We start from the raw sequence: 14974 nt of genomic DNA on the forward strand, positions 1-14974 counted from the left end.
TAGGGCACTGTCTCTCCATCTCTTCAAGTTTGTAAAATTGATTGATTATTTTGGTCAATTTTATGTTAATTTCCAGCCTAATTTTTCGTCTCATACACTTCAACCAATGATACACCTTTTGATCTATGGATTGATGCATGTAGCTGTTGGCTCTTGATTTTCCAAGTATTCGAGGGTTTTTGAGAAATTTTTGCGGATCCGTTTTATCATGAGCGTTATATTTCCATGAAATAGGTAAAACTATATATACATGTATATATAATATTCAGATTAATTATTTTTCAGATAAAAAGCCGAACACGATGTTGAAACAAATTCTTTTAATTTTCTACGTTCAGAATTACATGTAAGTTGATTTTCTCCTCTTTCTTAAACAAATAAAATAATAAATGGGTATACACATACAAATGTATTTATGAAAAAAAAACGGTAAAAAGTTGACTTTGTTGACAATTAGAAGGGATCATTACTTTCATAAGAAGAAGGGAACAAGATAGAATGTACAATTTCCAGTACCTAAAGTTGACTTCATTAAACCAAAGTATATAGTTTTGATGTTAGTTGCCATTTTATATATTTGAATAAATGTTAATAGTCTAAATTGACACACATAAACAAACACAAAATTTCATTTTTTGGGAGACGATAAATAAAAGAGAATATGAAAGTTATTTCAACAGCAAAATTATATCTTGTTTTTTTCAGAAATATTGTAAATTCCGAAATGCTGTGCAACTCAAAACTAGCGTTGCAATGGCCCAGAACCGTGTGTCAACCAAAACGTTGCCCTGGGCAAAATACGGTAAGTACGTACACATAAAATTAGGACTTACCACCTTTCTGTGGAAAGACCTATTGATTTTCTTCTGTTTCTTATTCTTTCCTATTATTCTATTTTTTCTTCCGCTGATTTTTTCTTTCGATATTTATCGAAAAGACATTTTGTTCATCGTAAAGGTCATTAAATGTTATTGACAAATTTGACCCAACGCGTATGAACTATGACCCCTTTCGAAGTTATTTCCCCTTTCACAAGAAATGTTGGTTATTGCTACTCCTCCGAAACTGTAAACTGAAGAGGTATGAAACTTTCACTTACATCTTCGACCAGTTGAGAAGACTCTGGAATTTATTCATTCTGAAAGTATTCTGTGACCCCTTCAATGAGTCATAGCCCCTGAAAGTTTCTGAGTTTTACAAATAATTAACTATTTTTTAAATGAGAAGTCGTAGAGGCATGAGACCAACTGCATAAGGTTAATTGACCTTTAAATTCATGTAAGGTCAAAGGTCAAGTTGATTCCAAAAATGAGAAATTGAGCTTTTTTTTAAAAATATTTTTTTTGTCTTTATACATATACAATCTGTGTTTGAATCACTAATATGTGCTTTTAAAACTATTCATTGGTTTTATTCTTAACCCTTTAGATTGACCCTTATAAAAGTTATCGCCAATTGTGCGAAAAAGCTTGTAATTGCTACTGCTCTGAAACCGTAAACCGCAGAGACATGAAACCTTCACTAATGTCTTAAGGTACTTTAGGCACAACTTTTATGTTTAAGTGCAAAAGGATCTGATGACTCCCTGGATGAGTTACTGTCCTTCAATGATTTTGTACTTTCAATTAAACCTTATAACTTTAAAACTGTTAGTCACATAGGCATGGGGTAAATTACAATGTGACCCTTGACCTGTGACCTTGAGTATTATTTAAAGGTTAAAGGTCAAGGTCATCTCCATTTTTTTTATTTTCATTTTTTTCTTCTTTTAAGCCATTCCTGGTTTCTTTTTTTTGAAATTTAATTCTAAAGATATAAATATTAAAAATTGAAATTCAAAGAAGACCTCTTGTTGTTCTGTGAACAATAAGTCTCCTAGTTTTTCCTTGATTTTGGTCAGTCAACCTTAAGTTACCATTGCATTTAATAATGAAACGTCAATATCGTAAAAATCAAGGAAGCTAATGAATGAAAATTAATGCAATTTCTATCGATGGAAAATAAGTCTAGATATTACTATTACATTACTTCAGATCTTATCTATCTAACACAAAGTTATAATTATGCAATTGAGCTATAAGATGGCTAAATATCTAATACATTGTTATGGTGACGGTATATTTTTCAAATAATTATAAAAGTAGATATGAAGATATTGACACAAATGGATTTTTGTAAATAGCAACATTGTAAAACATAAATTATTTAAAGAATAATTATTATTATACAGAATATTTCAGTCATTTATGGAACTCTCAAATATCATAAAATTTCACTTTTTTAACGGCATCTAGATATTATTATGCCGGGTATGCATGTTTCAACTGTTTCCACGCTGCAAATACATATACTACATGTAGTTTACAATATAATATTAAACTTTACTTTTGTGCTGAATTACCTCCAATCATTTGTATATCTTTGTCTTTTTATTAAACGATGTTTCTGAGGAAATGAATGTCTCTTGGCTTATTTCTGTCATTTTCGAGTAGTAATTTATAATGACAATAATAAGGCTTAATGATGTGTATTACCGATCGCATGTCTTACCTAACTTTAATGCTTTGAAGTAAAAAATGTTTTTAAAAAATGCGTAACACACATCTTTATTAGAAGTCTTTTTCTTTTCAGCGAAAGTCGAAATGTAGAGATGACGTTAAAGAATCATTAAATCAAAACGATGGAAAATTCAATAGATTCACAATTCATGGCCTCTGGTAATTAAAAAGGAGTTCAACAACTTATCAAACGACATTTATTAGGCTATCAGATTGACAAAGCAATATAAAAGGAACAGTAATATCGATTTCCGTGAAGTATACATGTATAAATTCGTATATACACATGCCATTCTTTATTTCAGTATCTATTAAGAACTATTTCAATAATTCTTTTTAACGTCAATTTTCAGGGAGGACGGGGATGATTGCAATAACAGCAGTCCTGAATTTGATATAGACAAGGTAATTACTTTCATGAATTTTAGTTATTTGTAACACGTTTAAAGAAAGAAATGAAAAGGAAACGACCCCTTTCCTCTCTTTTTTAAAGTTACTTCGATGATTTAATACCTTTACAGTACATCTGAGTTAAAATTTAAATTGAATTTTTCTTATCACAATACGATTGGTCAGTTTCTGTCTCTCTGTCACCATTTTTAGGTTTGAAAATTTCAAGAACAAGTCGCGCAATTTAAATCAAAGTTACTACAAAACAGTCATGGGTGAAGGGATTTTTAGTTTTGAAAAATGAATGAACATGGCCTCTTCAAAGGGAAAATACTTGATAGTGGCATTTTAAATTCTATTTTCTTCGAATCAGGTCGAAAATAAAAAAAATGCATGAAAGCTAGTCGTGTATAGATTTCAGTTTATTTAAACTATAACCCCGCGGGTAGTTTGCTTGTCTGCTTGTTTGTTTTTAACTTCAATCTCAAGATTTTTTCACTCATATGGAGCAACCAACACTTGCCGGTGGAGAGTTCCAAATTTGTCTTATATTTGGCACACAGGGCCATTGAGCAGTAAGGGATCTTTTCACGTCTCCACATACTGCGATACGGGACCTCGGTTTATGCTGTCTGATTCAAAGGACCGGTTTCTACGTCACAAAACAGGATTCGAACATGTGACGTAAGGATCAACTCCTTATTCCACGACTCTAGAACAGACATCCAAACCACTCCGCAATGCGGTCTGTAGTTTTTTTTTTCAGGCAGTCACGCATGCTTATCATATTTACACTGTATGTATTAAGTTTATCTAATATTCAGGGACAGGGAAGAAGATGTGCAAAGAATTAATGCATTTTCCCTACAAATCAATAGAGCCCAGTCCTAAAACAAGAACCTTTTTCATATTCCTATTTTTTAGAGACATTCTTGCTTAGCATAACTATATACTTAGTTAGTTTATTTAATATATAGGAGCAGAGAAGGAGATTTAAAAGAAATTATGCATTTTTCAAATGTAATTAATAAAGCCCAGTACTTATACCAAAATCCCTGAGTCTATGAAATTCTGATTTTTGAAAGAGGCACAATGTACGTAGTTACATGTAATATTAATTAATACTCTATATAATCCCACCAAAACATCATAATCCCTTGACCGGTAGGCCCTGACTTCCCATTTTTGTAGGAAGTTCGATACTTTTTACAATCATGCCTATTTGACTGCTTGATGTCTAGGAGTAAAGAAGAATTAAGGACTCGGTTGCGGAGTATTTTGCAAGAAAAGTTCAGCAATCAAATTCTGTAACTTTGAATTGACTTCTTTCTTTCAGGTACAAGACTACAGTGAAAGCCTTTCGCAAAATATGCCAAACCTGCTTGGCATCAATGCTGATTTCTGGTAACTGAAAATTTTAAGCAATTAGCATGGTTTGTTTTCTTAGCGACAACAAACAAAAACTTTATGGATATGTACAAAATACATTTTAACAATTTTTAAAAATATTATCAAACTAGTTGACAATGACTTTTAATGAAAATAAAATGTCTCTCTGAAAACATTAAAAAGAAAATATTTACTTTTAAAATTATAGCATCAAAATTTCCGATAGGTTAGAGATGGAATTGTTAATTTTGAGAAGACTAAAGAAGAGAATTAACTTACATAAATTAAAATTATTTAAAATCAATGCTTGATTGATTGTAGATTGTTTAACGTCCCTCTAGAAAATTTTCACTCATATTTAGACGCCACCACTTGCCGGTGGAGAGCTGCAAATTTTGTCCTTTACTCGGCACGAAGGGCCATTGAACTGGGAGGGATCTTTTTTGCACCTACTGCGACACGGGACCTCGGTTTTAACGGTCTCATCTGAAGAACCAGTGTTGACGTCCCACAATGGGATATGAACCTGCGATGTAAGGATTGACTCCTCACTTTGCGACTTTTAAGCAGACGCTCTAACCACTGCATCACACAGGAAATTAAAAATACCGAAAATTTTAACATTTTAGATGTTATTTCCACAACTTGTTCTTTGGATTCCTTGAATTGCGGATATAATTATTTTTTAGATCCTAAAAAAGACTTAAACATCAATAGTTATATGTTACGACGAGAAGCAAAACGCAGAAGCTTACTGGTCTTGTCGTTGCAGGTCAACAAATTACCCATCAGACAACTTAAGTTTTAAGATCTGATATCTTAACCTGTCAACTATAATTTTTCAAAGAAAAACTTCAAACAATTTCGGTAAATTTACATTTTATCATTGTTGTATTTTCTTTTATATCTTTATATGGAGCTCTTCTTCCAAAGGAGATTATTATAGTCTAAAATGGCCATAACCACCCAGCCCTTTTAATAATGAATTGTTTCATTACATGTTGTAATTTTAAAAATTAGTTTTTACAACAACCGATCTTAAATTTTTGTTGCTGGACATTCAAGGAGCGAATGGTGAGAGATTTTCAGTGTTAAGATATTGTGGATGTGTACATTGTACCGGTATTAAAATTTCTATTTTTTTGTGATAAACCGTCAAATGTTCGTGGAGTTGATTTCTTAATAATTTTTGATAATTCCACCGGTTTGTTAATTATGCAAATCAGTCAGGTCATAAGAAAGCCAAATATGCATTTCAATCTTGTGCGCGTGCGCCTGACGCTCATATGACGCTAATAAGGCTAGATATGCATGAAAACCTCGTGCGAATGTCTTTGTGTTTGACGTCATTGTGCGAGGACTATTGAAATTGCCATGGGATTTCTTGTGTAATTTTAATATCTGTCTAGTTGGTATAGTATGCAAGGGACATCGACGATAATGGGAAACGAGAACATATTTATACATAACGGGAATCCGTTGTGTAAATTATCTAAGTTTCCCTACTATCGTTTATATTCTTGCATACCATACTAACTAGACAGAGATTCCTTAAATAAATTTACATATGCTTATATTTTTTCTCTTTCAATTTGTGTTATAAGAAGATATGATTGACCGTGGAAGTAAGTCAAAATGTGTTGTTGTCTCACAACCCAGTTTTATTAGCATGAACTTTGTATTCCTGTAAATTACTTATGTTTTACAAAAAATTTAAATACACATTAAAATAAAATGGGATGCGTGTCCAATCCCTAATTACGTCAACTGCAGACAGACACTTTTCAATACCTTTTGTGGCCGTTTTATGTCCTGAGCTGTAACAAGACTTTTCCGTTTTCCCGATTTTAAAAAGCACACGGTAGGTTTGACCGGAATTGATTCTGATTCCACCTATGATGTTTAGAAGATCATTCCTGCTCCTTGGTGGAATTGACCGCTCATGGTAGCCTATTAGTAGCCTAGTGCGTTCGCTTCGTGATCTAGAGGACCGGGTTCGATTCTCGAATGCAGCGCCGCGTCATACCTAAAAAAGTAAGTGATTGTTCCTTCGCCAAGCGCTCGGCACTAGATGTGAAAGGTACCGGTCTTTCGGATATGACCTTAAAAGCGTAGGTCCCGTGTCACGATAGGCGCTTGCACGATAAAGAACCCTCACTGCTAAATGTCCCTGAGTACCGAGTATAGGTCAAAATTTTAAGCCCTTCACCGGCATACGGTGACGTCTCATATGAGTGAAAAAATTTCAAGAGGGACGTTATACAATATACAATCAATCAATCGACCCAACTGGAGTTGTTTGAATGGATATTTGAACTTTCCTATCGATCGTACCCAATCTCTATCTTTAACCTTATATTTGTAGGAAGCACGAATGGAACAAACACGGGAACAAATCAGGACTAGAAATTGGTGAATACTTTAACACGACCCTATAACTCTATGACAAATATGGCATCATGACAACAAGGTAAGAATTCTATGAATTTCTAAAAATAAAATAAAAAAATATAAAGCAAATTAGGCAAAGTAATTAATATTAAGAGTTAAGATATGGAATAAGGCAGTGTCTATGTATTAAAAGTGTAAGACTAGTGATGTATACGTACAAGGACATGCAGTTAAGGATCATCATGATCATGATTACATTTTCAATCGATATTTAGTTAAATAATAACAAGAGAAGGACATTGTAATACTTCTTATATTATACAGATCTACATCTGTATCTAAGATCTGATTTGTATATACATGTATATCATAAAATATTTTTTCTTTTCGGATCGTTGATAAAAAGATAATTGCACTTTTTTTTATTGGTAATGTGCATATGTATAGAGATTGCCAGAAAAAGTTATGTTATGGATATTCATATTATTGTTTTTTAATAGATCTCTTCTTGAGGATTGTTTTGCCCAAAATACTGAAGTGAATATTGAGGTAAGTTTTATACTGACTCATGTTACCCACTAAGGCAAGTAATTGATGTCTCTCTCTCTCTCTCTGTGTATATTTGATGTTTTTACTCTGAACATATCATATCTTCCACATTGTTTAAGATAAAGAAGGTGGACAAATTTTATCTGTAATCTCCTTGTACAATGTAAAATTTATTAAATTTTAAATTTCTAATATATATAGAATCAAATCTTGTCCAACTGGCAAATTAAGCAGATTAATTTTTTTGCTAATCATTTTTTGGAAAAATAACACACATAGATTGTGACACATATAAAAGAGGAACTGGATAAAAGGATTGTAAAATGCACCAATATTTTTAAATAGCACCTCTCTTGGAATGAGAAGTTTTCAAATGGGACATTAAACAAATAACAAATTATTCTTTTAAAAATCTGTTCAACAAACCTGAAGTGATTTATATGAGCGTTTTGTCCATGTATGTTTGCTGAATCCCAATCACCAACTTGTGTTTATTATGTAAGTAATGTTTCCGTTTCAAGACGGTGACTATATATAAACACATGCTATTGCTGCTGATCTGGACTCTGAATAAACAACATGTAAACACACGTGGACCCTAGAGGAGATTTTTGTAGAGTCAAAATAATAAAAGTACACTTGTTTCGATCTTTGAAAATAATATGTTCATAGTTAACAAATACTTTCAAGTTATTTCAAAGGCATTTCGTTGATGGATACAAAGCCTAATTTTTGAAATTTGCCGTTATCAATACATGTATCAATATATATATATGTATTTCTCGCCTCATGAATATACATTAAGTTACGTAGAACTACAACTACTTTTACACCAACCGACTCGTATTTTCGTATGAAAACTATAGAAGTCAATTTGTACATATTTTTTTTTGTTTTTTCTCACATGTGCAAAAAGTCATATCGACAGGAAAAGGAAAGTCGCTGTATATGTTGATAGTCAATATATAACATAACATATTGTTCATAACTTTAATATAAATAAATAAATATTCACAAGATCCTTTTTGTGTTCGAGATGGGTTCCTGACTGTTACAGTTTTTGAAGAATTAAGGGAAACTCGATTACGTATGTGCATCAGTGGAATTCCTTAATTTAAGAGGGAGTTATCCAATTTGTTATTAGCAAAAGGGAAAGACACTTTGACATTATCATCCGTTTGTCATAAGGCGACACACTACATTGTATAAAATTTTATAATTTGTGTATTTATGTATACTTCAGTTTGAAGTATGATATGTTTTTTTATGAAAAATGTGCCAAAGAATAGTAAAAATTTTAAATCACAGTGAGAATTTATAACACTTTGCTTTTTAGTACAAAAATATAAAGAGCCATAGCGCATTTGATAGTCACTTTTGCCTAATCCACTAGTGATTTTTAAGTACATGTACATTGTTTAACCAATATATTGTCATGCAGTATTTGTTAATACATGCCTTAATGCAAATCTCACAAAAAAATCTTAAAATATTGATAAATCCCTATGATAGATATAAAAATCGTTCAGTATTTATGTAAAATGTAGTAAATACTGTGGTATCCCACTAAACAATGACAAACTGTAGCAAAAGACCACTTTTAACCAGAAAAACAACTTCTACAAAATTTTATTTGGATATGATTGCACTTCATTACATTTAGATAATTTTGATTAAAGGTGGTATTTGTATTAGAAATGTTGAAAATATGTATTTAATTTTTCTTCTCAAAATTAATTTAAGATTCAACAATCTGTGTTAAATTTATCCTTCCGATTGCTGGATTGAAGACATAATGATCATGAGTTCGAGTCTCACAGTGCGCATTTCTTATGAATGCTTTTATTTTTTCTTGACTGTGCATTTTTCCTATGCTGTCTTTTGTTATTTTATAGTGTATGTATAAATAAAGTAAGAAATATATGATAACATTAGACCTTGAAAGTATCTCGGGGAAAAATAGTTCTAAACTATTTTAATGACAAAAGTCAGAACTGCTAGCTTGTTTTATTCTTAAAATATTATAAAAATATTGCTGAGAATAAGAGCATTGGACAAGTAAAATGATAAATTGTCATGTAACAAAATTGCCATGGGCTCACAGGGGGGCCGAGTGTAAGCACAAGAGTCCGCACCGAACGATCACAACGTTATGAACCAGTGTATGAGGGACTGCCTTTCTCCAGCGCCACCTGGTGTACCCATTGACTTTATCAGACTATGGCCTCCTCCTTCTTGTGGGACGTGGAGGTGGGAACAGCCATGACAGGCCATGTAGCACGGATGTTTTCATATAATGTTACTTAAGAACACTTACATGAATGTACCACATCTACTTATGTATTACATATCAACACGCCCTCCTCCCTGCTTTGGGGCAGGTAAGAAGAAAACCAGTTTTTGGTGCCACATTATCCCAACATACACAAAAGTATCCCCCAGTCCAATTAGAAAGTGTTAGAGGATAAGGTCCCAATTATGATTTTTTTCCCTTTTATAATTAACTAGGCTTCCCTTGTTATGAAGGAGGTGTTTGTGGTAATAACAGACACTACATGCTAATACTTTTATCATAATTTCAGAGTTTATCGCAATGCATTATACCAAACCAGACAATAGAAATTGCAGTATACAGGGTAAGTTGCCATGTATTAAATGCTTTATTATGATAACATGTATCAAATAATGTCTTAGAATATAAAACACTATTTCAAACACTGTATTTATGTAGAATAATTATAAAGGAAATCCCATTATTAAATTGTTTGATTTTATTTGTATTCATATGCAGTAAAATTTATTGAAAACCTATTCATCAAAATAAAACACTTGCCGTGGCTCTAACATTCAACTTGATATTAAGATGTTTTGTCTCGACATTCTACTTTTTAAATAAAATTATTCGATACATATATCAACTTGATATGTCGTATCAAACTTTGAACAAAAACACCGTGGAACTAGGTTGATATATGTACAAGATATCTGGATATCTACCTTAGAAATTTTAAGGTAATCTAACGATTAAGCATAAAAAACTTGATGACAAACTTTTCATCGATAACTTCTCTTCATCTTATCGTGTAAAAAGTGGCTATTAGTATATATCGCCTGCAGGGTTTGTACCAAACTTTAGCATGTTCTGCGTATGAACACTTTCAAATATAATGCAAATAAATTACAAATTTATGGATAATATATCATGGAGAATATATTATAAACAGACAGAGAGCATATAGGACCAGTCGACATTCCTTACTCATGCATGCCACTAATCTCAACCTATGATGATTTAAAAGATCAACATTTGCTCTTCTCCCGACACTTGTTGTTTTGTGCATGCTTTCCGTTTTCTTTATAATTCATTGTAGTTGTTATCTTTTATTTTTGTTGTGAAATGTGTATATTTTAGGCAAAGTTACCTGACGACAACAGAGCTAGGGTTCGTATTATACATGATATTTTCTATACATCTGTTTAAAAACTAAATTCCCTAAACTGTGGATACCAATTTAAAAAAAAAACAGTGAATGTGAGAAAAGAATTTAAAAAACACGGCTAATGTAATGTTCTCAAAATGTTTAAAATATTTTAAGCTTGTACTATTTGAATGATAAATTTCTTTGTTAAAGGTCGATTCTGGCATCGTTTATAGTGTTTATAATGTAGTTTAAAATTTTATATTCCATGTATTAAAGACACAATCCCATTTGTGTTTTTAAGAATAAAGTTAAAAACTTTTTTACAATGCGATCATATATATTTTTTTAGTACATCTGATATCATTTTTCAAATTACAGAGTAAATAAGGTTTAGTATCACTTTAAAAATGTTACAGTAATACTCGTCTAAAATGAATAGGCATCTTTCATGAAAAGAAAAAAATGAAAAAAAAAAATTTCATATGAAAACTAATATGAGATTTATATAATGCTTTTTAAATAGTAAACAGGTACATAGTATTCATCTTCTAAAGATAGTCATGTTTATGATTTGTTTGACCTAGTTCTTTTTTACCTTTCAAAGGTATATAAAATTATATTATAAAGTAAATGCATATGGCTTAATTTCAGGATTATTTTATGGAGATACGGATTTGTTTTAACAGAACTTTTCATTCTATCGACTGTGCCCCACTTAAGAATTCAAATATGAGTATTAGATTACCACCCGTTGGCAGAATTACTAAAAGATCAGCAGTGGATGTTTCTTTTGTGGAGACTGACATCACTGATGAATTCGATGAGTGTCCATTACAACCTGTGAGCTCTCAAGGAGCAAATGCTTTTCTCGCAAGAAAACTATTGTTGCTTCCGTTACTTCATCTAGTAGCTTGTATCTACAATTGACAAAAATGATAGATATACTGTTGAATACAATCTACTCTTTTATGTCAATATGCTTTAGTAAAGTTTCAATCATTTTATTTGAGGAAATAGCTTAATTGCAGCCCGGAGGACCGGGTTGCTCTAAACATATAAGTTTAAATGTTGGGGTATGGTGTTTGAGTTGTGACAAGTTATTCAGAATTAAAGGTTTTCTAAACATTAAAAAGATTGTTAATTTAAAGGTTTTTGTACTTTATAAATTACGAGATACATAATATACGAGGGCCGTTCAAAAATTACGCGGACTGTGCTATTATTTACTCTTATAGACGTCATATAGTTATGAAACTTCACAGAAATATGTATCTTAACGATTCCAATAAATTTTGGACAAAATTTTTGTATTTTAGAAAAATTGTACTAAAATTATCGGTATGTTGATATCGCGGATGGAGAGGTACGGAGCACGACAAAAATATTGAAGCAAAAGCATGCGGAATCCAAAATTTAACTCATTAATTTTCTATAATTCGCGATATTTTTCGACAATTTTCTCAAATGTATCTTTAAATTGTTCTATTATTATGTATTTAGATTTCTGACATGACATTTGAAGTACTAACAGAGATATTGTGATTTTTCTCTGATGTGATTCCCGTAAAAATGACTGTGAAAATGACGTCTCCGGAATTGACGGCGCACCACACTTTTGTTAAATTATGTGTAATGCTCGAGATATCGCCAACATAAATCCAAAATATGCATAATAAAACATATAGTAAACTAGGGTATTCGTGACATTCGTCCACAAATAGCTTATTGAAATTTTAGACCGTTAGACCTCTGTAAAAAGGCTCTACAGGAGGACGGGAAGAAGATTATCGACGAAAACTTCATCCAGACTGTACAGAACGTGATTGAGAGCATTGTGACCAATGCAACGCTATATCTCATAAATACCTGCAGTTTTTGGTTTGAAAAACAAAAAAAAATATTCTTTACTTGTTTAATATATTTTAAGCTTGACAAGAAATGGTGTTTTGATGCTAAGGGGATAAGGTAACTCAAACTGTACAGGTACTCTAGGGAAAATGTTGAGAAAATGAAAGCTCAATCACATGTTTTTTTATAATGCCCGTGACGTCGAAGATTTTGCTGCTCCGTGACTTAATGATATGTCCTGAAAAATCACTCAAAATTGATACCAATTTGCAACATTTTGATATGAAATTTTGAAGACCATATAAGTAAAGATTCTTTTTTATTATGCGTGACATTTTGCCCGACTATGTCGTCAAATATGTTTTCTGTGCAACAAGTCCGCGTAATTTTTGAACGGCCCTCGTATTTACTTGTATAAAGTGAATCTGTAAAGATATGTATGTGTTTTATATTTGATATACGAGTAAAAAATTGCTTATCATTTACTATTCATAAAAACGACAGGTCCCTTTCTTTAGAACATCGAATTTTACTTATCGCATAAAAAGGTCCTCTAAACAATTCGTCTTTTATAATTCTTAAAGTGAAATTTATTTTTGAATATAAGTGGTGCATGTGTCTGATTTCAATTTTTATTTTATGCAGCCAACATTTACTTGAGGTATTGATAAAAGGTTAAAAGGATATCTTTTTCATTCGATTTTCATCAGACTACAAGTTTTTATAAATATTCTCGACTATCGTCTCCATCATTTAGACGCATCCCTTTTTCTCACATATTGAAGCGGTTTGATGATCAAGACTAAATTCTACTGTTTACTTTATTTATTTCTCGAACGACAAAAAGTTTTAAATGAAATAATATTATACAATTAATACAATTCCTCTTTGGTAAATACTAATGTATATTCATTTTAAAGAGCTGCAAAGAATATTTGACATTCATGTATCATATAAATTTAATTAACTTATTTTTTCCCATTTCCCATTCAAATTTTTAGATTTTGGCCTTTCAAATCTGGAAACACGTTTGCCCGGTTTTAAATTCGCCCAGGAATATTTTTGTTAAAGATATTATTCTATTCTATTTAATTTGAATTCGCCCCCGATTTATATTCACCTACTTCTGACGAGGGCGAAAATAAAACGGGGGTAAAAATTTCCCTGGATACAGTAATACATGTACCATAATTTATACTTGTATTTATAATTCTTATTGCAGTGGAAATTTGTATATAAAAATACTCCATCAAACCCCGCGGCTACCACAACAGAGGTCCAGGTCACCCTCTAGTATGGGTCCTTCACTTACCCCGGTGCATATGTGTAAAAGATTATAATGGTTTTTCAGATCTAAAAGGAAAGAAATTTAGTATTTTCACATGTATTTTAAATCATTTATAAATAAATAAAAAGAAAATTATGAGAAGATTGTTCAATCTTAATGGTACACTTTTTTCGTTGTAGCATATTCAAATTGATTATTTGATATTGTATTATTAAAATTCTTAAAACTTAAAATTCAACCTCTCTTACCGAATAGGATTCTCGAATTTGGACCTTCCCCCCCTTTTTTGTAAAAATGATACTTCATGCCTCATTAATCAGAGAAATCTTTATTTCTGGTCCTTTAGAAAACCTGTTCTACTTGCAGGTTTGACCAAAATAGTCATGGTATGAGAAATCACGATAAATTCAGGCTCGTACATATATATTGATATCTTCATTCGGTATAGAAAGTTCGGTAGCAAAGGCAAACAACTATTTCAAAAAAAAAAATGTAATGCATTGGACTTAGATAAAGACTAATGGACATATTGATAACTTTTTTTTTAATATTTAAATCCACAAACGATTTTTAATTGCTGCATAATTGCGAGCTTGCATGTCTTTTTAGACACTTAAGTCTCAAGATACTGTAAAGCGCTCTTGGAGCACATGCGAGATACATCTTCACAAGAACAAGCCATTGACCTTTCCTTTTCAATTTTACCTAAATTTGTAAGCATAAAAATTTTCGATGATAAATTGTTTCGCAATGGGTCTAAATAATAATTCGACATTTATATTTTATCGAATGTGAATGACATGATTTAAAAAAGAAAAAACAATATTTTTGAATTTGAAAAACAAGGAAAAGTATGATAATGGAACGATTTACAAGTCGTACCATCAACGGAGTATTACTTTACAAATACGGAAAGTTCACCTTGGAAAAGATGAAGAAGAAAGCATTTCTTTTCTAATACAGTATAGTTTCCGTTGGCCTTTATGTAAAACTTTCAAATATGGAACAGTTGTAGCACATTCAGTGGTGACTTTAATACAAAGTTCACTGGGATTAATAGAATCATTCATTACAACGAGTGTGGGATAGTGAAATTCCACCGAGGGGACAAGATTCACGGTCTAGGACGAGGCTTTGCC

The 14974-nt window shown here is 31.7% G+C and overlaps 1 protein-coding gene across 1 annotated transcript; it reads left to right on the forward strand.

Moving 5' to 3' along the window:
- The first annotated feature begins 262 nt into the window (after positions 1–262).
- Positions 263–11626, forward strand: LOC134278958 (uncharacterized). The gene is made up of 9 exons (XM_062761265.1): positions 263–346; positions 706–802; positions 2632–2717; positions 2912–2963; positions 6703–6807; positions 7229–7277; positions 9860–9913; positions 10690–10719; positions 11351–11626. Exons 5-9 carry the CDS (start codon positions 6797–6799, stop codon positions 11624–11626), a joined length of 420 nt encoding a protein of 139 aa, XP_062617249.1. The 5' UTR covers positions 263–346; positions 706–802; positions 2632–2717; positions 2912–2963; positions 6703–6796.
- Positions 11627–14974: the final 3348 nt, after the last annotated feature.

Source organism: Saccostrea cucullata, unplaced genomic scaffold, assembly GCF_032062105.1.
Source record: "Saccostrea cucullata isolate Sc308-1 unplaced genomic scaffold, CSIRO_AGI_Scuc_v1 ctg404, whole genome shotgun sequence".
NCBI classification, from domain to species: Eukaryota; Metazoa; Mollusca; class Bivalvia; order Ostreida; family Ostreidae; genus Saccostrea; species Saccostrea cuccullata.